This window comes from Amblyraja radiata, chromosome 25 (assembly GCF_010909765.2).
Source record: "Amblyraja radiata isolate CabotCenter1 chromosome 25, sAmbRad1.1.pri, whole genome shotgun sequence".
Lineage (NCBI taxonomy): Eukaryota > Metazoa > Chordata > Chondrichthyes > Rajiformes > Rajidae > Amblyraja > Amblyraja radiata.
Genome location: NC_045980.1, coordinates 17,403,641 through 17,428,493, shown reverse-complemented (window position 1 = coordinate 17,428,493; position 24,853 = coordinate 17,403,641). Strand labels below are relative to the sequence as shown.

Sequence of the window (24,853 nt, the reverse complement as noted above, 5' to 3'; positions counted from 1 at the left end):
ATTCTGATTTGCTCCCTTGTGCAGCGGGATAATATTGGCAATTTTCCAATCACCTGTTCTAGTGATTCTTGAAATATCAATATCAATGCCTCCACGATCTCTAAAGCCACCTCTTTCAGAACCCTAGATGGACTCAATAGTGGGAAGTCCGGTCTGTGTGATGGGCTGGGCTATATTTACAATTCTCTGCAGTTTCTTGTGGTCTTGAGCAGAGTTGTTCCCAAAGCAATCTGTGATGCAACCTGACAGTATGCTTGTTATGGTGCCATACAAAATGCTGGCGAATACAGCGGGTTAGGCAGCATCTGTGGAGGGAATGGACAGCTCAGTTTCTATGAGACTCATCAGGAAGGAATGGAAGGATTTCTGCATTGGATTGGAGCAGATTCTGAGCACACAAACCATCATTGATAAGATGGAACAACAATTATTTTCTGTGTAATAAAAAGGAACTGCAGGTGCTGGTTTATTCCAAATATTGACACAAAATGCACAAAAGACACAAATCTGCGGGTCAGGCAGCATCTGTGGAGGGATTGGATAGGCAACGTTTTGGATCGTGACATTCCTCTAGACTTAGACTGAAAAAGGGTCCCAACCTAAAATATTTAAGTCTGAAGAAGGATCCTGATCTGAAACAACGCACTTCATGTACTGCTGAGGAATTTAGCATCTGTAGTACCGTATGTCCCTTAGTGTAAAATGTCGTAGCCTTGCGCTGTAAATTGATGGAATTGATAAAAGATGAAATGATGAACGTGAAGCTATTACAACATATGGAGAAAGGTGTCTATGTGGCTGAAGGTATGGAAAAGGTGAAGGAAGAAAGATGAAATGGACACAATGGAGAGGAATCAACATTTGAAGTAAAAGAAAGAGATCCAAACATTGATACAAGAAGTGGCATTATTAGAATGGTTAGAGGAGGAGAATGGCTTTTGAAATACAGATGAAGGAATCAAAGTAGTTGAGAGTTGTGGTCTTGTTATGAAATGGCTTATTTGAGATGGGGTTGACAAGAAAGAGGTAGATTGGAAAATGTAGTTGGGAAGTTGGAAATTGAAGCTATTAATGGTGCAGAATAAGATGAAGGCAAGGACCTTGGTAGGATTGGATCAATAAATACTCTATTGTTAAATGGATCTTATCAAGGTTGAGTTGTGCAATTTTGTTTTACTTTGGATGGTCGATGATTATGGAAAGCAGGTTGGAAAGTGTAGTTGAAGCCGAGGTTACATCAAATCTTACTTACTGGAACAGTTGGGCTGGGAGGGACATAAGGCTGATGAAGGTGGATCACCGCGGTGGTGGGGGGGGGGGGGGGGGGGTAAAGGGGAAGGGGGAGTACAAAGGAGGACCCAGCGTGGGAAACTTTGTAACTTAGTTACCGTCTTTTATGTGGTGACTATTTGCATACCTTGGGTATGCAAGCAAATAATTTCACTGTGACATTCATTCATTCATTGCCACACAAGTACCTGGGTTAGTAAAAAGATTTATGTTTTAACATATAATGTATGTCTTGCATATCTTTATTTTACAGGTACCAGAAGAACCAAAAGAAGAAACCTTATCTTCCAAACCCATTGTTGGCATTATCTACCCTCCTCCTGAGGTCAGGAACATTGTTGACAAAACTGCTAGTTTTGTAGCCAGGTAGGCACTACACTGAGTCAAATGTGAACGTGTGTTTACTGTCGTACAGTGATGGTCCAAGTTTAAATGTGTATATTATTTTGTATTGATTAGAAATGGCCCTGAATTTGAAGCCCGTATTCGTCAGAATGAAATCAACAATTCCAAGTTTAACTTCTTGAATCCAAATGATCCTTATCATGCATATTACCGACATAAAGTTAATGAGTTCAAGGAGGGAAAAGGCCAAGAGCCTTCAGCTGCTATTCCAAAGGTTATGCAACAGCAGCAGCTGCCACAGAAAGTAAGTAATTTCACTGCAAGAGGAAGATGTACAACTTCCTATTTAACGGGTTAAAAATTAAGATACATTAAACAAAGACAACAGTAGTCAGATAGCTCCCCATGGCTGGTGTGAAGGTTTAAAATGTATAAATGCAGAAAGTAGACATGCATGTAGTAAAAGCAGAGCAGTTTTAATGGGCTTTTAAATCATCCATTTATGGAGGATTTGAACATTTTTAGTTTGAAATAATCAGATCAGGTCATGTTGGAAAATTAGTGAGATATTATTGTACATTGAATGAATGAATGAATGAATGAATGAATAAGTTTATTGGCCAAGTATTCACATACAAGGAATTTGTCTTGGTGCTCCGCCCGTAAGTGACAATGACATACAGTGACAGTTAGGAATGACACATAAAACATTAAAACATTAATAATAAAACATTATTGATTAAATATTTGAATTAAATAAAATACCAGAGCAAAAGAAGGCTACAGATTTTTGGTTATTGAGTAGAGCTACTACTCGTGGAAAAAAGCAGTCTTTAGGTCTGGCTGTGGCAGCTTTGACAGTCCGGAGTCGCCTTCCAGAGGGAAGTGATTCAAAGCGTTTGTGGCCAGGGTGAGAGGGGTCAGAGATGATCTTACCCGCTCGCTTCCTGGCCCTTGTAGTATACAATTCATCAATGGAGGGAAGGTTGCAGCCAAAAACCTTCTCAGCTGATTAAGATTCGCTGCAGCCTCCGGATGTCATGCTTGGTGGCTGAACCAAACCAGACCATGTTGGAGAAGGTGAGGACAGACTCTACGATGGCCGTATAGTATTGGACCATCATTGCCTGTGGTAGATTGTGCTTCCTCAGCTGCCGCAGGAAGTACATCCTCTGTTGTGCCTTTTTGACTGTGGAGTCGATGGTAGGCCCCCACTTAAGGTCCTTGGAGATGATGGTTCCCAGGAACTTAAAAGACTCCACAGATGTGACTGTGGTGGTGTTGATGGTGAGGGGAGGGGGAGCTCTCCTAAAGTCTACTATCAATTCCACTGTCTTAAGAGCATTGAGCTCCAGGTTGTTGCGATGGCACCAGGCCGCCAGCTGTGTCACTTCCTGTCTGTAGGCAGATTCTTCCCCATCCTGGATTAGTCCCCAATCAGGGTTGTGTCGTCCGCAAACTTGAGAAGCTTGACAGAGGAGTCAGTGGAAGTGCAGTTATTGGTGTAGAGGAGAGGGGAGAGTATGCAGCCTTGCGGTGCTCCTATGATGAGGGTTTGCGAGTCCGAGATGTGCTTTCCCAGCCTCACATGCTACTTCCTGTCTGTCAGGAAGTTCAGGCATGTATCGGAGCCTTTTCTGCTCTGAAGGAATAAATAGATGGATAAATTACTTGCAAGGATACGAAAATCAGCAGGTAAAAAGTTGTATTAGGGCAAAATCGTTTAGTCAGATAGAATATGGGTGTCTTGAAAAATGACTGGTATGTTGAATAACAATAATGTCAATATTTAATGAAGGATGCCTTTCCAAGGAAATTAATATTACTGTGGGAATGGCGATTTGCAAAATTAATGCAGGAAAAATCATAGCATTAAGGAGTGAAAAATGGTTTCAGTTCATGGTTTTAAAAGGAGTGAGAGAACATTGATGCCCTAAATTTGATTTTTCAAACTTCTTGCCATTGGAAAATTTAGCGTGTTACTATTTTATTTAAGCAACATGAGAGAAGAATCAAAGATTTATAGGCTGGTTAGTCTCTTGTGAGGAATTTACTATAATCTGTAACTTGGGATAGACTGGGTTAACATGTTGAACATTTTCAGCTGGTTATGTAGATCCAGCAGATTTTTAGAGGTTGCAGTGCCCTCCATAATGTTTGGGATAAAGACCCATCAATTATTTATATGCCTCTGTACTCCACAATTTGAGATTTGTAATAGAAAAAAATCACATGTGGTTAAAGTGCAAATTGTCAGATTTTAATAAAGGCCATATGCTACTACCATCAGCAGTTGTATCATCAATGAAGATAAGTGAGCCAGTACCTTCAGCAGCCATACATGCCACAGCCATAACACCTCCACCACCGTGTTTCACAGGTGAGGTGGTATGCTTTTGATCTTGGGCAGTTCCTTCTCTCCTCCATACTTTGCTCTTGCCATCACTGATACAAGTTAACCTTCATCTCATCTGTCCACGACCTTTTTCCAAAACTGTGGTTGCTCTTTTAAGTACTTCTTGGCAAACTAACCTGTCCATCCTATTTTTTGCGGCTAAGGAGTGGTTTGTATCTTGCAGTGTAGCCTCTGTATTTCTGTTCATGAAGTCTTCTGCGGACAGTGGTCATTGACAAATTCACACCTGACTCCTGAAGAGTGTTTCTGATCTGTTGGACAGGTATTTGGGAATTTTTCTTTATTATAGAAAGAATTCTTCTGTCATCAGCTGTGGAGGTCTTCCTTGGCCTGCCAGTCCCTTTGCGATTAGTAAGCTCACCAGTGCTCTCTTCTTAATGATGTTCCAAACCGTTGATTTTGGTAAGCCGAAGGTTTGGCTGATGTCTCCAATAGTGTTATTCTTGTTTCTCAGTCTCATATTGGCTTCTTTGACTTTCATTGGCACAACTTTGGTCCTCATGTTGATAAACAGCAATAAAAGTTTCCAAAGTTGATGGAAAGACTAGGTGCCGAGAGCTCTCTTATATCTGCATTAACGAGCCAATTAAACACACCTGAACAGTTACAAACACCTGTGAAACCATGTGTCCCAAACATTATGGTGCCCTGAAATGGGGGGACTATGTATAAACACAGCTGTAATTTCTACATGGTAAAACCAAAATGTATAAAAATAAAATGTAATAAAATCTGACAATGTGCACTTTAACCACATGTGATTTTTTTCTATTACAAATCTCAAATTGTGGAGTACAGAGGCAAATAAATGTCCCAAAGATTACGGAGGGCACTGTATATCTTGCATGTCAATTTTTTTAACATAGATGATTGCAGTGGTTAAGTGTATTGTTGGATGATATTTCTATGAACTTAAAAGGCATTTGATAAAGCTCCTTATGACAGACCTGTCTAAAATTGAAGCTTGTGGAAACCAAGGAACATTATTCATTTGATTCGTAATAACAGCCATGGGATGCAAAGAGCAAGGAAAATGGGCAGTCACACAGATTGTCCAGGAAGTTACTAGAGATGTCCTGTGGGATCTGTCTGGAGTCCTTGCTTATGAAAAACTTGGGTGAAGAAATATTTACTGGTGTTGGGGGGAATGGACAAATGTGGATCATGTGCAAGCGGATGAGATTAGTATATCTTGGTAGTAGGTTTGATACAAATATTGTGGGCCAAAGTGCTTGTTCCTGCTCTGTACTGTTCTATTCTATAAATATTAGTGATCTTACAAATTCTGATATATGTTTTCTCTCAGGTACAAGCTCAAGTGATTCAGGAAACTGTTGTCCCCAAGGAACCCCCACCTGAATTTGAATTTGTTGCTGATCCCCCGTCTATCTCAGCCTTTGATTTGGATGTCGTGAAGCTAACTGCTCAATTTGTTGCAAGAAATGGTCGTCAGTTTTTGACTCAGCTGATGCAGAAAGAACAACGTAACTATCAGTTTGACTTTCTGCGACCCCAGCACAGTTTGTTCAACTATTTCACCAAATTAGTGGAGCAGTATACAAAGGTAAAAGTTAAAATGCAATTTATTATATGTGAATAAAACCAATTGCAATGAACTAAGCCACAGTACTGAATCATTTCATTTGAAATTCAATGGTTGCAGCTTGAAGGGTGTAGAGCTAAGTATTTATATTTATGTAGTTGTTCTTGACAAAAGTATTAAATGCTGTAGGAGCAAAGATGAAGGCTGGAAAAGGCTTGTTAATGAATTGGTGATTAGGGTATTTGACTGTGAGGTAACTTTTCCGACTTAAACTGAAATGCCAGAGTTATTTTTTGTTCTTTTTACAGATCTTAATACCGCCAAAGGGACTGCTTCTGAAATTGAAAAGGGAAGCAGAAAACCCAAAAGAAGTTTTGGATCAGGTTAGATATTTGTGTTTTTCGTGCCTGATATTTAACAAACCATAATGCTTGCTTTAATATTTGGTGCATCTGTAACATACAATATTTATAATCGATAGTAAGCTAAAATATCTTAACATAAACCCTTTGGGGGATTAATGCTCCTTTTTTTTTAAACTTCTTAATGCAAAAAGTGTGAAAAATAGTTTTTGTCGAATTCCCAGACAGAGGTTCCCAAGCCTTTTCCTCATCTGCACACACCACTTTTACATTTAATCAGAAATGGAATAAAGCAACAGGAGCCATTTGTTCTCTCAAGCATTGTTCTGGCATTCACTTTAGACCACTATTAATTGTATCTTATTTTCATCTACCCACCTTTGTTTCATATTATTTATATGTTTGGTTTTGATCTAGACTCAACAGGTGTTTTTGGAATGTATATTCCAAGTTCTGCCACCTGTTCTGCAAATAATTACTTCCTAGCTTTTCTTGTAAGCAAACAACTTTTAATTTGAAAGTTTCTAATTTTCCTTTTTTCAGGATTTTCTCAACAGTGGAAATAATTTCTCTCCATCAACCTAATCTAAATTGTAATCTAAAATATCCAAATGAGATCATGTAATAATCTATTTGAGGACAGAAAGTTAATCTCCGATTATCTGTAATCATCTTAAACGTTACCTTATTATCAGGACTGCTGCAACTTCTGGATCAAAATACATTTTCTGAAGTGCTCTTTACATGTTCTGGCCATGGCAAGATTAGTTAGCAGAAGTTAGCATTAGTTAGCCATGGCAGAAGGCCTTACTGTTGAGTTTCAGCTCTTTGCAGTAATCTTTCATCAGGGGATGTATGAGAGCCATTTATCATTTACTAGACCAGCATTCTACCTGAATGCAAAGATACTCTGCCCCATCATTTCGCTATCTCGCAGTTCCCAAACACGCATACCCTCCACCTGTCTTATGTAGGAAATATTTTTTTGTGGAATAAAATATTTTATTTTCATTAGAATGGAAGGCCATGTGTTTCAATAGTGCATGTATTGTGTTCTTTTTTAATGGCAGGTGAAATATCGAGTGGAATGGGCCAAATTTCAGGAGCGTGAAAGGAGGAAAGAAGAGGAAGAACGGGAAAGGGAGAGAGTAGCCTATGCACAGATTGATTGGCATGACTTTGTGGTGGTCGAAACTGTTGACTTCCAGCCAAATGAGCAAGGTAAATACTAATACCGTACTTTAGGCTGTCATTTTATTTTGTATTTAAGGGCCAATAAATATGCACTTTTCTAAACTTATCCAAATTTTGCTTTACATTCACTGTATTTCCGGCATCTTATAATCGCACACCTTGTTTAAACTTGATTTGCTGCTAAATTGGTTTGAAAGATCAATGAAAAAATAATGATGAGATTCTAGACATTTGGGTTTGTTTGCCTTAATAATTTGAATATAAGCTCTTGACATCAGCGATGATTTGAAAATTGATATCAAAACTTGCGCTGAATTATTTATTTATTTACGTAGATTGTATGAAATTTGCCAGATATATTAAAATTCAGTATAGCCTATATATAATTAAGAGTTAAAATGGATTATTGTCCAAAACACATCCGTCCATTTAATTCTTGCCTTGGTTCCTTCAAAACAAAATCAAACCTTTTTCTGCACCTTTAAGGATACAATATGTATCCAGTGTTATATAAATACAGAAGATCTTATAGTCTACACATATTGTTTAATATATTGTGGTCCTCTGGGAACAAGCAAGTATATTTTGTTGTTTAATATGTGTATCATAATAATACCCCTTCTACTTAAAGGGCATTTCCCTCCACCAACTACCCCAGAAGAACTTGGAGCTCGTATTTTGATGCAGGAAAGATATGAGAAGTTTGGTGAGAGTGAGGAGGTTGAAATGGAAGTTGAATCTGATGATGAAATGGAAGAATCTGATGACAAAGCAGAAGATACCCCAACACAGTTAGACCAAGATACGCAAGTACAAGATATGGATGAGGTACACTGGTAAAATTGATCCTGTTAATTGTTAAAGAATTTCTTTGATTGAATATATTCTGGTTCAGTTTGATTCTCTAAGAAAGGTTTGCTAGCAAGTTAGCCAACGGTATTGGAGACTACCAGTACTTATGGAATAACTGAGCTTATTGTTGAAAATCTGATTATGGCCGATGGAAATTTATTTAGTTACATACGAACTTAGTTACAAACTAAGTGGGTAAGTAAACTTGGACAATAGTTCAAATACAAAGCAAGTAAGCATTTTTTTGGTCCAAGTATTTGTTCACAAATTCCTTTACTCAAATTTACAAAATTGATTGCTTCTACTCGCAGGTGAACATTTTTTATCAACTACTTTTGAATTCATACTGACTCTGCAAATGACATCAAACAACCAAATGACAGGAACCATTTGATTTTGTAATCTCTTCGTTGTTATTTGCGAGTTGGCTTAAAGGAGGATGCAAGGTTCCTTGGAGTCATTTATTTTGTTGTTTACAATCACACTCAGAATTTAAATGAATGAGACAGCTCATCGCATTTTGTGTGTGTGGAATACCTAATAGTCTGTTGTTCAGTTTAGTTTAGTTCCGTTTAGATCAGGGGTTCCCAACCTTTTTCATCCCATTTAGCCCTGGCAACTTTAATAGCACATAACAATGTTATTTCACTTATGAACAACAGATACCAGAACCCCAAACACAGTCAGTCAATGAGAAAAAATATGTACAAATCCAGAATCAACATATTTACCCCCTGGGAAGGTTAAATTTACTCCCTGGGGGCAAATTTACTCCAGATTGGGAACCCTTGGTTTAGATAAAGGTAGGATGTATTTCCCCAGAAGCAATCGGGGAAGGAATGCTGCTAGTGTGTGGGTCGTCTAGATTCGGAATTCATAGAGATATGCTGTAAGCTTTCAGATTAGCGAGAGAATATTAAATGGTGAAAATTGAAAATATTTGATCTATGAAATATTTTCACAATTTTATAACTATAAAATGTTTTATGTTAGGGATCAGATGACGAAGACGAAGGCCAGAAAGTGCCACCACCTCCTGATAATCCAATGCCGCCACCTCTTCCTCCTACCCCAGATCAGGTCATCATCAGGAAAGACTATGATCCCAAAGGTGAGAAGAAGGGTTTCGCCCGAAACGTTGCCTATTTCCTTCGCTCCATAGATGCTGCTGCACCCGCTGAGTCTCTCCAGCTTTTTTGTGTACCTGTGAGTTTGCAAACATTGACTGGAGGGAAGCTTAAGTTGTAATGGTCTAAAGGGTATTGATTCATCTGGTATGGTTATAATCATGTGAATGGACTGGTAGCCTGGTAGAAATTAAAGGACGGGAACATGGGACACAATTTATTTGTGTAACAGAACCAACCATTTTTCTGAATTAATTTGGAGTATACTTGAGTTTCGATTCTAAACATATAATTCAATGTAGTCCTTACAATTCTGCCAACTTGATTTACCCATCTACCAAATTCTCCCGTGGCCATGTAATTTTATATTTTTTGTATCCAAATGATTTTGGAATCATGAGATTTTAAAAAAAAAAGAAAATTGGTGATCACTGGGATATATCAAAATTCACTGAAGGAATCTGTAAACCCAGAAATCATTACTTGCTGGCAGTTAATTTATACTGTACAATCTAAACTTCAGCACCAAGCCAAACAGATAAGTTGAATTGGTTTGATGTTTTTTAATTATCTATATCTTAATTATTTTAGTACAGAAATTTCCCCCCAAAATGTTGTGACTTTCTCCTGCTACTACTTCTGTCTTTCTCGATATTAACATGTTGCTGTAGCTAGGAAAGGTAGATTTTGTATGAACAGACAACACTTGTTCATCTTGGTTTATAAATCTTTCAATAGAAACATAGAAAATAGGTGCAGGAGGAGGCCATTCGGCCCTTTGAGCCAGCACCGCCATTCATTGTGATCATGGCTGATCGTCCCATTTCATTTTGAACCAGAAGATAATGAGTTCAGGCAGTAATTCAAGATGACATCATAACTCAGTATTTCGTGGAAAATGGATCCCAGTCATAGGAATAGCCATGGAATTGCCCTTTTGAACATATGCACCAATTTTGATAGAGAATGCCATATGTGCTGTGTGTGTAGGTAAACGCACTTCATATTGTCAACTTAGCCAATTTCTACTTTTATTTAGAAACAAGGAAAGAATTGCAAAATATTCCAAATATACACATGTATGAATAGTGATTATTACATCAGACAGCTCTGATCTTGGCTACTTCTTCTGAGCTGTTATGTTGCACTCTCCTAATTTATTTCTAGGGTTTCCATTGCATAAATGCATACTAAGATAAGCATGAGGGCACTATAGGGGGAACAGGAGGGTGATCTCCCAATAAGTTAATCGATATTTCTGAAACTAACCACCACTATCAGAAACACAAACCATTTACGTCTTTACCCTTTAGTTTCTACCATTTAAAAACATGGTTGTTCTCAGTACTGGAGATGCTGGTAGAGCATTACAGGTCAACTGTGTTTTGTGGGATTGATGTCAGAGGTGTGCCAGAACATTCACAAGTGGCAGGTTTCCTTTCTTAAAAATGATTTAATTGTGGACATGTATTTTCATTTAAGTTTCCTTTTCTGTATATTTCACTAAGTTGTGTATGTTGGATTTGGAATTAATGTGTTTGTTTTCTTACCTTTGATTCATCTAGCTTCGAAACCAGTGGCTGGTACACCAGCAACTGACGAGTATCTCATCTCTCCAATCACTGGAGAAAAGATCCCAGCGAGCAAAATGCAAGAGCACATGCGGATTGGGCTGTTGGATCCACGTTGGCTTGAGCAGCGTGAACGCTCTATCAGAGAGAAGCAGAGTGAAGATGAAGTATATGCTCCAGGCAAGTAGGGTTCGTTATGATGTGGGGGGTACTTTGTTAATATTGAAAAGGAATTTGTAGTTTCTGTGGGGGGGGTCCTTTCCTTCCTACATGCTTGTGGTTAAGTTTACTTATCCAGTCTGTTACAAAATAATGGACATATGCAATCATGGATAAAAATCAATTTTCTCCTTTTGTTGCTGTCAAATCACCCGAACACACGCAATTAAACTGATCAAAATTTCTGCTAGTCATGCTGCAGACATAGCTTCTAGGGTTATTAGTGGGCACCTTGTCAATTTTTGTCTTGTCCTGTCTGAACCACCTCACACTATCACTATAGATATCAAACTCTAATTGTTGGGTTCATGGGAACTTTGCACTTTTATTTAATCCTCAATGATAGTGTATCTTGCTGAATAATCCAATGTAGTTCTACAATTTCAACTCTTATTTTGAGTTTCAAGTGGAGCCCTGACCCGAAAAGTTGTTCATTCACTCCATCCACAGATGCTGCTTGATCCACTGAGTTCCTCCAGCACTTTCTTTACCTCGGCATACGTTACTACTTGTGCTTTGAACCAAGCCAGTCATTGGCAGCATAGAAACATGCATTCTGTATAGCCTGCAATTATATCAATTTTGCTTTATTGATTAATTAATGGGAGTAATTGACACTAATATTTTAATGCATTAATATTTAAAAGCTAATTTTATTAAGTAAACAATATTTCATAAGTAGTGTAAACTACTATTCTTACACTCTTATACTTAAGTATGATTGTGCCTATGTACACTAAGATTTTTACTGAATTGGATGCCAAAAAGGAATATCACTGTACCTAGGTCCATGTGACAATTGAGATATTGCAGACTTAGACAATAGGTGCAGGAGTAGGCCATTCGGCCCTTTGAGCCAGCACCGCCATTCAATATGATCATGGCTGATTATCCACAATCAGTACCCCGTTCCTGCCTTCTCGCCAGCGCCAAGTAGAGCTATTCGGTTTGTCATAATCCTCTTATTTTCTTGTAACCTTGAAAATTATTCTGTCCCATGTGCCCACATCTCTCCTTTTGATTCTTTTGCCAAATACCACCCAGGGGTAATTTACAGAAGAAATTTAAACTATTAGCACGCCTTAACACTTACAATCACAGTTGCAATATGCACACTCCACACAGACAGCATTCAATATCAGAATCAAAGTCGGTTACCACTGAGGTAGTACCACTAACTGCTGAACTGCCCTTACAGGAACACAGAGACACCTTTCTTTGAGCTTTCAATCCCATAAGCAATTATTAGTTAAAATTGGGAAAGAGTAATCCAACTATCTTTTGATCCGAGCCATTTTTAATAACAGGTCTGGACATTGAAAGTAGCTTGAAGCAGCTGGCGGAACGACGTACTGATATCTTTGGTGTGGAAGAAACCGCTATTGGAAAGAAGATTGGTGAAGAGGAAATACAGAAGCCAGAAGAAAAAGTATGTGCACCCATTACTTTGCAAATTTTAGATAGGTTAGTCACTGCTCAAATTGTATTTTGTTGCAGGTTTACTATGGAATATTAGTACAGGTGCACAACCTTTTATCCGAAAGCCTTGGGACCAGACACTTCTCGGATTTCGGAATTTTTCGGATGTCGGAATGGAAGATTTTTAGCGTAGATTAGGTAGGTAGCGGGCAGCTTGGAAAGTCTGGAGCGGCTGCTTCCACGGAGACCGGGGAATCATTGTAAATCATTGCTTAAATGTTAGTCAGTTAGTTTGGAGGGCTTTTGTGGTGAAGGGGAAACCTTTAATTCTTAGTCCCCTACCTGGTCGGAGAGGCGGGGAGCGGGCAATGCCTTTCCGGGTCGCCGTGCTGTAAGCTCCGGAGCGCTGTGGCCACCGACTCCCAATATCACGGAGCTGGGGCTGCGGGCGTCCGGCCGCAGGCGGCGCCGGTTGGAGCTCGGACCCCGGCGAAATCGATCCCTGGCCCCGCGGCGCTCCAAATCCAGCGCGGCCCACGGCCGGACGCCCGCAGCCCCAGCTCCGCGATGTTGGGAGTTGGCGGCGGTGCAGCGCTGGGATACCAGCGGGGAGCGGGCAATGCCTTACCGGGTCGCCGTGCGGTAAGCTCCGGAGCGCTGTGGCCACCGACTCCCAATATCACGGAGCTGGGGCTGCGGGCGTCCGGCCGCGGGCGGCGCTGGATTTGGAGCGCCGCGCAGTCAGGGTTAGAGTTGCTGGGGTCGGCGCCGCCCACGGCCGGACGCCCGCAGCCCCAGCTCCGCGATGTTGGGAGTCGGCGGCCACAGCGCTTCGGAGCTTACGGAACGGCGACCCGGTAAGGCATTGCCCGCTCCGCGCCTCTCCGACCAGGTAGGGGAGTAAGAATTAAAGTTTCCCCCTTCACCCCCCCCCCCCTTTCACCACATAAAAGCCCTCCAAACTAACTGACTAACATTTAAGCAATGATTTACAGATGTTTAAGTGTCTCCCCGGTCTCCGGAGAGGAGGCAGCCGCTACAGTAGTACAGACCTGGGTTGACCGTGGGTCATTTCGGGTCAAGTTTGGCGCCAAACGCGAGCTTTGGTGTGCAGACGACATCCTGGAAAAAAATGTCCGGTTTTCGGAGCTTTCCGGTTTCCGGAATTTCGGATAAAAGGTTGTGCACCTGTACTGTAGCTTCAAAATAATAATGCAATCTTTCCCTTGCATAATTTCCACAAAAATATATAATTGGCACTTAAGTGTTTTCTTTCACAAAAATAGTAAAGGAAATGAGTACAAATATTGTAATTAAATACCTTTTTCCAGATTGTAGGAAAGTCATATTGTATTTCAAATAGTGTGTAACGGAAATTAAACTACGGGAAGTGCTGTTGACAGATATACAGTTTGTTTGTTCAGTCTACGAAGTCATTTGAAGATCAAACAGTAATTGTTAATTGCCTCCGGTCAAAGCAGACAGCCATATCAGTTTGTCTGGTTAAATTAATGCAACATATTAATGCAACAAATGTTGCATTAATAATAAAACATCCGTAGAAGTGATTTTGCAAAATTTGTAGATGTGCTTTTTTTGATTATAACCTTAAAACATATAAATAAGCCATTAAGCTTTGCTTGTATTTCTTCTGTCTTATGGTAAAGGTTACTTGGGATGGGCATTCTGGTAGCATGGCACGTACACAACAGGCTGCGCAAGCTAACATTACACTGCAGGAGCAGATTGAAGCAATCCACAAGGCCAAAGGATTGGTTCCCGAGGACGATACCAAGGACAAAATTGGACCCAGCAAACCTGAATTACTACAACTGCCATCTCTTTCATCTGCATCAAATTCTTCAATGAATCCTCCAATCACATCACTGCCCAGGCCACCTGTAAGTTTGGCAAATATTTTGAGAATGATTGATTGTATGGCGTTTACAGCTGTGTTGAGGTGCTCTTATTGTGAGCAACAAGAAGGTGGAGGAAAACATTGTTGCATCACCATCATATAATTGCTCTGCATCGTGGGGAGTTGCACTTCTATTAAAATAGCCACAACCCTGTTTTTTTAAATTAATCATGGGTAATTTTGTATTAAATAGTTCTATAATACCTTTCCATCTGCCCTGTTATGGTTTCTAAGGCCTGATTCTTATCCATGTTTTTACTTTAATACCACAGATGCCACATGATGCATTGTAATTAAATGTTAATCATTCCCTTTATCAGTAATTGGGGAGGGAAATGATGAGAATGACGCATTAAAACAGTGTTCTCAATTCATGTATTTCCTATCTTAAAGAGAAAATATTATTTTAAACACTACATAAGTCTCAAGAGCACAAAATGTGCTGATGAAAATCCTCTATCCAGATACAGTGCCCTTCATAATGTTTGGGACAGAACCATCATTTATTTATTTACCTCTGTACTCCTGTAATTTCTATATGGTGAAACCAAAATGTATAAAAATGGCCTTTATTAAAATCTGACTGCATTTTATTCCTATTACAAATCTCAAATTGTGGAATACAGAGGCAAATAAATAAATGATGGTTCTGTCCCAAACATTATGGAGGGCACTGTACTGTACACTGTACTGTACACTGCACAATGACAATAAAGTTTGAATCTGAAGCTGAAGCTGAAATGATGGGTCTTTGTCCCAAACATTATGGAGGGCACTGTGACTTCTACATTTCTTATACATTGAAATTAAATAATTTGTCTTCAATAACACAGCTGGATATTAGATTTGCATCGCTATGTAAGCTGATCTTATGTGACCACATTGAGCAAAATCAAAATTGAGATTAGTTGGTGCAATGTTATAAGAGCAACCAAATGTACTTTGGATGCTGTTGTAGTGGTCGTGCTTATTTTTCATTCAGTATATTATTATTTATAGTCCAAATATATAGTCTCGAAGGGCCGAATGGCCTACTCCTGCACCTATTGTCTATTGTCTACAATATTAGAATTGCTACAGCATAATTCTTAATGGAAGCTGAAAATGAGAAAAGTTGACGCTAAAGTATTTTATTTTGTGGACTATTAGTGAAAGTAAAATTGTGATTTGTTTTTTTTAATTATTCAGATGCCACCCCCTGTGCGGAGCATTATGTCATCGATGCCTGTTATTCCCAGGCCACCAATGTCTCCTATTATTCGCTTAGCGCCAGGACCTGTTTTATCAGCTTCCATGCCAGGAATGATTCCTGGACCACGAATTAATGTAGTACAAATGTCTTCTTCAGCTCCGCAAGTTTTGACCACCCGACCATCCATGGTGGTGCCATCTGGTAAAGCTATTTAAAAGATTAATACAGTCTTTCAGTTTAAATCCATTTTGGAATTTATGAGTATGAATTTAAAACTGATTATTTTACAAGGACTTGCAAAATGGGATGTGAGATAGCTTCATAATATCAGCTGGATGTGTATCTGACATCTGTCGGTCTCATTGCATCCTTGTTGAGAATTTTGGAAAGGCATAAGAACATAGGAAGAGGTTATTTGGTCCTAAGCAATGACAGGGGAAATTAACTAATACAAATGGTTCTTTATTTTTAAGAAATAAAAATCTTTCCATCTGCTCTAAGATAGGGGATAGTATAAAGAGGGATGGTTGGGGAAAATGTGGTTGGATGGCGGTGGGAATAGGAAAGCAGTCTGACTTGCAAGTTTAGAAGCAGGGACTTGATCATATTATCCAGGCTTGTACAAGCGTAGTATTGGAATGCTAGATTGTCTCGTCTGCGCTCTCTTCAAAGTCTTTTGATTTAAAAAAACTTTAATCAGTAATGTCGAGAAATAAAGCATAAAAAGTTCAGTGAAGGTGGTCTCTGCCTAGAGGGGAAAAATGTGAATCAGAATGTGTAAAACGTTATCGTTATCGCGTAATGTTTTTGCGAAGATGTGAAGACAACCACATACACCAATATACACACGTACAAGATCAGAGTTTTAATAAGTACTAGACCAAGTGCAGACCCGTTGGGTCTGCTCCCCCAACGCACCTGTTCCCTACCTGTAGCCCCCACAAGAGGTGTAGTCCTCCAACTCAAGCCGTTGCCAAACGTAAGATTCCAGCACTCTCCTGCCTCCCTCGGCAGTGGGCTTAAAAATAAATTCCAATTGCATATGTTATGATAGTGGGGTGGTGGGACCAACAAATTGGAAATGTACAGATGAAGTTAAAGGGAACGAGAGTGCAGGAGAGGTTACGGAAGTCTCCAGAAGTAATAGGACAGGAAGTTTAAGAAAGGATAAGAGGCTGAGGTCAGGTAAAGTCGGGACCAATGTGAGAAGAGGGGTGGTGAATACGGAATTATTTGAATGCATTTGAATTTGTTTATGGAATAAAGTGGATGAGCTTAAAGTGCTGTTAGAAATCGGATGTGTCGGTATTGCTGTTGAGCAAAGTGACCTACAGAGGCATGAGGGAGGAGCTGGCTAAAGTTGATTGGAAAGGGACCCTAGCTGGGATAACGGTGGAACAGCAATGGCAGGATTTTCTGGGAATAATTTGGAAGATGCAGGACCTTTTTATTTCAATGAGGAAGAATGATTCTAACGGGAGAATGAGGCAATGTCAATTACAGCATAAAACTCAAAGAAAAGGCATATAACATTGCAAAGATTAGTGGGAATCTGGAGGATTGGGAAGCTTTTATAAAAATTAAAAAGGCAATATGAAGTGAGAGGATGAAATACGAAAGTAAGCTAGCCAATAATATAAAAGAGGATAACAAAAGTTTTTTCAGATATTTAAAGAGTAAGAAAGAGGCAAGAGTAGGCATTGGACCACTAGAAAATTATGCTGGAGAAGTGATAATGGGGAATAGCGAAATGGCAGATGAATTGAATACGATTTTTTGCATCAGTTAGCACTATGAACCACACCAGCAACGTGCCGGAAATTCAGGGGGTGGAAGTTAGTGCAATAACTATCACTACAGAGAAGGTACTTGGGAATCTGAAATGTCTGAAGGTGAATAAGTCACCTGGACCGGATGGACTTCTGAAAGAGGTGGCTTTAGAGATTGAGGAGGCATTAGTTATGATCATTCAAGAATCACTAGAGTCGGGTGGTTCCAGACTATTGGATAATTGCAAATATTACACTGCTGTTCAAGAAAAAGGAGTGAGGCAGAAGAGTGGAAACTATAGCCTGTTTGTCTGACTTCAGTGGTCAGTAAGAGTTTAGACTCCATTATAAAAGATGAGGTTTCCGAGTACTTAGAAACACACGATAGAATAGGCTGAAGTAAACAGTGTTTTGTGAAAGGAAGATCTTGCCTGACAAACCAGTTGGAATTCTTTGAGGAAGTAAATAGCAGGATAAACAAAGGAGAGTCAGTGGATGTGGTTTACCTGGATTTTCAGAAGTCATTTGATACCGCACGTGACACTGCTAAAGAAGATGAAAGCCCATGGTATCAGAGGGAGGATACTGGCATGGATAGCAGGTTAGCTGGATGGAAGAAGGCAAAGAGTAGCAATATAGGGGGCTTTTTCTGGTTGGCTGCCGGTGACTAGTGGTGTTCTGCAGTGGTCGGTGCTGGGGCTGCTACTCTTCACAGTGTATATCAATGAATTGGATAAGAAAACTTTTGTGGCCAATTTTGCAGATGATTTGAAGATAAGTGGAGGGGCAGGTAGTGTAGAGAAAGCAGGGATTCTGCAGAAGGACTTGGACAGGTTGGGAGAATAGGCTGAGAAGTGGCAGATGGAAAACAACATAGCAATATGTGGAGTCATGTATTTTGGGAGTAGGAATCAAAGGCATAGACTATTTTCTAAATGGGGTGAGAATTAAGAAATTGGAGGTGTAAAGGGTCTTGGGAGTGCTAGTGTGGGATTCCCAAAAAAATAATTTGCAAGTCGAATCGGTAGTAAGGAAGGCAAATACAATGCTACCATTTATTTCAAGAGGGCTAGAGAAACAGCGATGTAATGCTGAGATTTTATAATTTGGAGTATGACGAGCTGTTTTGGGCTTCCTACCTGAGGAAGGATGTGCTGGCGTTGGAGAGGGTCCAGAGGAGGTTTACGAGAATGATCCCAGGAATGATTGGCTTAACATATGATGAGTGTTTGATGGCACTGGGCCTGTACTCGCTGGAGTTTTGAAGGGGGGGAGGGGGGGTCAATGAAACATACCGAATAGTGAAATGTCTGGATAGAGTGAATGTGGAGAAGATGTTTCCACTAGTGGGAGAGCCTAGGTCCAGAGGCCATAGCCTTAGAATAAAAGGACATATCTTTAGAAAGGTCATAGTTTCAGAATTGAAGGACGTTCTTTTAGGAAGGAGATGAGGAGGAATTTCTTTAGTCAGAGGGTGGTGAATCTGTGGATATCTTTGCCACGGGTCACAGTGGCGCAGCGGGAGATTTGCTGCTTTACAGCGAATGCAGGGCCGGAGACCACGGTTCGATCCCGACTACGGGTGCTGTCTGTACGGAGTTTGTATGTTCTCCCCGTGACCTGCGTCGGTTTTCTCCGAGATCTTCAGTTTCCTCCCACACTCCAAAGACGCACAGGTTTGTGGGTTAATTGGCTTGGTAAATGTAAAACAAAATTGTCCCTAGTGGGTGTAGAATAGTGTTAATGTGCGGGGATCGCTGGTCGGCGCGGACCTGGTGGGCTGAAGGGCCAGTTTCCGCACTGTACCTCTAAACTAAACTTTAAAAAAAGAGGGCTGTGGAGGCCGTCAATGGATAGATTTAAGGCAGAGATTGACAGTTTCTTGATCAGTAAGGGTGTCGGGGGTTATGGAGCAAAGGCAGGTGAATAGGGTTGTGAGGGAAAGATAGATCAGCCATGTTCGAATGGCAGCTCAGTCTTGATGGGCCGATTGGCCTAATTCTGCTCCTTGAGTTTATGAAAGATGTAATTTGATTTTGATTTTTTTTTTTAAAGCAAACAATAGAAAAGGAATTGTGGTTAAAAGTAACAATTTTGAAGTTCTAATAGGAATTTCTTTCTGCTTGGATGTCCAGCCTTTGTACCTGCACCTCCAGCCATTCCTGCCCCAATGCCTTCTTCACTTCCACGACCCCCTCCTCCACTAGATGATGAACCAGCAACGAAGAAGATGAAAAGCGAGGATAATCTTATCCCAGAGGAAGAATTTCTACGAAGAAGCAAGGTATGTGTCCTCGAGGAACCAATGTCCTTAAACTTGACATTAATGTTATTTGTCTTACATTCATAATGCCCGTTGCTTGGTCTGTTCTGTTTAAATGTATCTATTGACAATCATGTACGTGTTATGTATTTGAAAATGTCACTTAATTTATTAACTAATTTTTGAGGAATAGCGCTAGATTTGATGGTGGTCGGTTAAATATTATTTTTAACCCAATATTTGGAAGGGGGGTTGTCTCCTCCCTTTTGATAATTGTACTCCACATGTTTTTGTTAATTGAAATGAGCGATAGTTAATAACAATTACACTAAATTTCCAGCTATTTTTCTTGCTATGTGCATTCTGTTTACATATAGAACGTGCAATACCTGGATACAGAGAGGTGTTGGACTGATCATATCTAAATTAGTTTAATTTACCTTAGTTTTAATAAAAAGTGATGGAACTGTACAGTCCAAAATGAGGGAATTCAGTGTATTACCATTTTAGCGCAATAATACTTTTGTTTGATTTTGGACCATTATTGCACCATATAAATTGTCAAAATGTCTAATAAGTAAATTGCCGAATCAAAAATTTTCTGTTTCATCAAACCTGTTGGAGATCACTTTATACAACCATTGGTGTTGTTACCATTTTAAATCAGTTGAAAAAATTGTAGGGATGTGACACATCTATTTCAGAAAGTAACTCTGTTTGTGATGCATACAATGTCAATTTTTATCTTTAAAAAATTGGTTGTAACTCCTAATGTGCCCCCTTGTTTTTCTTTCAGGGCCCAGTCACAGTCAAGATACAGGTACCTAACATGCAGGATAAGTCGGAATGGAAGCTGAATGGCCAGGTCCTTGTTTTCACACTCCCTCTTACAGATCAGGTATGTATTCATTTTGGAAATGTGAAATGAATTGACTGTTATATAGGTTATAATATTTGAAACAATAACGAAAACTTTGAGATTACCACCTCTTGGTTTTATGTATTGCCATCCATAAGCCTGATTAGCTACAATGCTTCACTACAATGGCGAGAACTATATTCTGTGCTCTGTATCTTTCCCTTGACTCTACCTATTGTACTTGATGATCATGATACTTTATTGTCACTTGTACCTAGCTAGGTACAGTGAAATGTTCTGATTTTGCATACAAAGTACACAAAAAAGTCGGTTACAAAGTTATAAAAAGTACCCATCCCTTCAACATACCCCCACCGGGTGCCCCTTAGTTCATGGCGGTCCTACACACCGAGTCCCCCTTTGTTCTCGGCGACTTAACCCGTCCACCACGTACCGACTCTGTCCCCGCTCCGACTCGACCTCATCCTCGTCCCGACTTGACCTCGAGGTTCCGACTCGTCCTTGACCTGACCTGACCTCTGCCCATCCTCCAGGGACTCCCACTGCGCACTGCACCGGCTTCACCGTAGGCCGCAGCGCCGTGTGGGAGCCTTCTAGGCGCGTGAGGCACCCTGTGGGTGCTTCTATTTTCTTCAGTTTGCGCTGATTATATTTATATATAGTATTATCTGATTTGATTGGATAGCGTGCAAAACCATGCTTTTTCACTGTAGCTCGGTACACCGAACAATAACAAACCTAAATCTCCACCTCGTCATCCAAATCCAATCTCATCTTATCTAGCTATCTCAAATATGTCCATTCTTCATGTACTACCAAGTTCAGGGGAACTTGATTTCGATGGGGCACAACTTTTCTCTAAAGCAATAATTTTGGTTCAGTATTCAGTAAAGCAATAACTTTGCTCCTTATGGAGTACAACAGCAGATGCCAATCATTAATGAATGAGTGCTTTATTGTCACATGTAACAAGTCACAGTGAAATTCTTTGCTTGCAAACACAAGGTATGCAAGTCGTTACATAAAAAGCACTTACAAAGTTACACAGTATTCTGCAGCACGTCTACCTTTGTTCTTCCCCCCTTCCCCTCCCCACGCTGGTTCCTCCATTGTTCTTCCCTCTCGCTCAAGGTGGTCCTCCCATGCTGGGTCCTCCTTTGTCCATTGTTCTTCCCCTTCCTTCACGGCGGACCCCCCCACCAGGTCATCCATTGATTGTACCACTGCCTCATGGCAGTCCCTCACGCCGGGTTCTTCTTTCCCGCCCCTCACGGCGATCCCCCCACAGCGGCTTCTTCACTCTGCATGGTCCGTCAATCGGCGCCATCATCGACTGCCACACCAACCTCTCCAGTCGCTGCCAGGTCCCCTCCTGAGGCCTCTATGGCGCCGACCCAGACCCCAGACGCGGGCTCCGCCAACCCAGGCCCTGTCCGCCGCGGGCTCCACCGACCCGCGAGGCTCCAGCCTCGGCTTCCCTGCGGCCATCCGGGAGGCATCGAGACCGTGGCGCCTCGTTAAAGGCCTCCGGCCGCGTTCCCGTTCTGAAGATGCAGCTCGGCTAGAATTCTTCTGCTGTGTGGCTCGGCCTATGGAAATTTCCTATGTAAAGATGGAAGTACCATTCAAGACCAGCTTGTAGCAAGAGGCATGGTGAACGGAGACTGCAGTCTGCTTGCCACGTACAAATTGAACTGTTCGTCAGGCTGTACATTTTACAGATAAAGGAGTTTCTTGCCAAACTCTCCTAGGATTGTGTGTCATTTTTCCAAATAAAGATTTCATCAATATGAGGTTGCAGTATTTTGTTTTAACATAGAAACATAGAAAATAGGTGCAGGAGGAGGCCATTTGACCCTTCGAGCCAGCACCGCCATTCATTGTGATCATGGCTGATCATCCCCAATCAATAACCCGTGCCTGCCTTCTCCCCATATCCCTTGATTCCACTAGCCCCGAGAGCTCTATCTAACTCTCTCTTAAATCCATCCAGTGATTTGGCCTCCACTGTCCTCTGTGGCAGGGAATTTCACAAATTCACAACTCTCTGGGTGAAAACGTTTTTTCTCACCTCAGTCTTAAATGGCCTCCCCTTTATTCTAAGACTGTTGCCCCTGGTTCTGGACTCGCCCAACATTGGGAACATTTTTCCTGCATCTAGCTTGTCCAGTTCTTTTATAATTTTATATGTTTCTATAAGAAAACCCCTCATCCTTCTAAACTCCAGTGAATACAAGCCTAGTCTTTTCAATCTTTCCTCGTATGACAGTTCCACCATCCCAGGAATCAATCTTATGAACCTACGCTGCACTGCCACAATCACAAGGATGTCCTTCCTCAAATTAGGAGACCAAAACTGTACTTGTAACTGCAAGTTCTGAAATGCATATAATTTTATTTTACTTTTTGCATTTTTCAGGTGTCTGTTGTCAAGGTGAAAATCCACGAGGCTACAGGAATGCCCGCTGGTAAACAGAAGCTTCAGTATGAGGTAGGTATTGCACGGTGTTGTTTGACTGTCAGCCTACTTGCAACCTCTGGATTCTGCATTAGTTCAGCTGAACATGAAAACAGGTGTTGCAATCGATGATGAGAATATCAAATGTGCAAACCGTTCTCACTTAAAAATTATCAAAATAAATTGGCCTGTTAAATGGAGGTACATGAGTTATGCAAGCTGCACAACATCTCTATTACTGAAAAGCTAATTTATTGATTGGAGTTTAACTGCATCTTTTTCAGTTATTAAAATGTTCATTTTATTTTCTAATTGCTTATATTCATTGTACATGTTATGAATCACAAAACAAAATTAAAATCAGTTTCACTCTGTTCAAAATTCAAGAGTTTCTTGATTGTGAGATTTCTTTATACTGATCAATGAAATGAATGTTGCCTGGCATCATGGGTCCTCCACAGCTGAGTTCAGATAAAGTTATCAGCAACGATAGCAAATCTACCCACAATGATTTCTAGATCTTTGTGAGCAACCTTTGATTGATGTCAGCAGTAAGTGATAATCACGTAGATCCAGCTGTGGTTAGGTAGTTAGCATCAGTAATTCTTGGTCTTTGGGCAATGTACAATAAAAACCTAACTGTTAACATGTAAGAAATTATTTAATTGGTTCATAATGTCGTATGATATGCACTTGACTTTCTCTGCAGAAGGTTAAGACTTTTATGTTATTTTACATTCTTAAAAATAATCAGTTTTTCAATGTTACCATTGCTTTTCATTCTGGTTTGAATCATGGAAATAATGCTTTGTATTGCTATTAAGAGCATTCATCAGAAGATTATAAATAATCTATCCTCCTAGTTGGTAAGGTTACTTAATTTCAATTGAACAGAAAATGTTGGAAACACAGAGATCTTGAAATATTAAGTGATTCCATGTATGCAGCATGATTTGTTGAGTGTTTCCTGTATTTTGTGTCTTCATTTCATCTTTATATTATCTGCAGTTTTTTAATATACATTTCCAATTTGCTGAACTCTGTTTAAACTCTAACTCCATTTTTGTTCTAGGGCATCTTTATTAAAGATTCTAACTCTCTGGCCTACTACAATGTGACCAGTGGCTCAGTTATCCACCTTGCCCTAAAAGAACGCGGAGGTCGAAAGAAGTAGCGTGTTGCTTCAAATTATCACCGTCTTTCTATGGAAATGTGAATCAAAGCTATCCATTCTTAAACTACAGAGGATTAAAATGTTAACTCATTTAATATGCAATTCAGATGCAGCTTCTCTGTTTAGAAAATGAACCTATAGCAGCAATAATAAATAATTCGTTTTTAAAAAAAAGTTAATTCTAAATGTTATGTTACAAGTAGTTTCTTCAATATTATACTTTGTGATCAGTAGTATATTCACTATAATATGATCAGAAGGTTTGAAAAAATGTGGCGATCAAACTAAAGTTTCTTTTTCACTTTTGGTGGAACTCCGTGCACAAAAGCCTACTTGGCTAAGTTTATCGTTCCTGCTCCTATGTTGGATTATTGTGTGGTGTTTAGCTCTGAATATTTTTAATAAAATATATCAGTTCTCGTGACTGGATTATAATTTGTGAAAATTACAATTAAAAAAAATATTTGTCTTTGCTGTACTCATTCATCCTGTGATCCTAATGCCCTTCCATTGTGGAATATTTGTGGAGCCTTTGTTCCTTACATTCTCACTAAAGCTTCCACCTTTTAAATTTGAAAATGAAATTTCTGTCATCATAAAATCATCTTTTAGTTCTGTACTCCCTTATTCTGCCATTGTTAATTGTTTTAATTAGTTTTGTTTATGCCCTTGCATGATCAATTAAATATATATAATGTAGACAAAAGTGCTGGAGAAACTCAGCGGGTGCGACAGCATCTATGGAGCGAAGGAAATAGGCAACGTTTCGGGCCGAAACCCTTCTTCAGACAAATATAATAATAATAATAATAATAATTTTATTTATAGAGCACTTTAAAAACAAACATAGTTGCAACAAAG

At 40.0% G+C, this 24,853-nt stretch overlaps 1 protein-coding gene across 1 annotated transcript in view; it reads left to right on the top strand.

Annotated features, from left to right (window-relative positions):
* sf3a1 (splicing factor 3a subunit 1) overlaps positions 1 to 24,596 on the top strand; it is a 28,166-nt gene extending 3,570 nt beyond the window's left edge. The window contains exons 2-16 of the mRNA XM_033043320.1: positions 1,544 to 1,656; positions 1,750 to 1,939; positions 5,358 to 5,615; positions 5,903 to 5,977; positions 7,027 to 7,177; positions 7,782 to 7,978; positions 8,996 to 9,113; positions 10,695 to 10,880; positions 12,227 to 12,348; positions 14,006 to 14,239; positions 15,445 to 15,649; positions 19,353 to 19,501; positions 20,277 to 20,378; positions 22,780 to 22,851; positions 23,891 to 24,596. Coding sequence (XP_032899211.1) covers positions 1,544 to 1,656; positions 1,750 to 1,939; positions 5,358 to 5,615; positions 5,903 to 5,977; positions 7,027 to 7,177; positions 7,782 to 7,978; positions 8,996 to 9,113; positions 10,695 to 10,880; positions 12,227 to 12,348; positions 14,006 to 14,239; positions 15,445 to 15,649; positions 19,353 to 19,501; positions 20,277 to 20,378; positions 22,780 to 22,851; positions 23,891 to 23,992 — 2,274 coding nt within the window. The 3' untranslated portion in view covers positions 23,993 to 24,596. The remainder of the gene's footprint in view (positions 1 to 1,543; positions 1,657 to 1,749; positions 1,940 to 5,357; positions 5,616 to 5,902; positions 5,978 to 7,026; positions 7,178 to 7,781; positions 7,979 to 8,995; positions 9,114 to 10,694; positions 10,881 to 12,226; positions 12,349 to 14,005; positions 14,240 to 15,444; positions 15,650 to 19,352; positions 19,502 to 20,276; positions 20,379 to 22,779; positions 22,852 to 23,890) is intronic.
* The last annotated feature ends 257 nt before the right edge of the window (positions 24,597 to 24,853 follow it).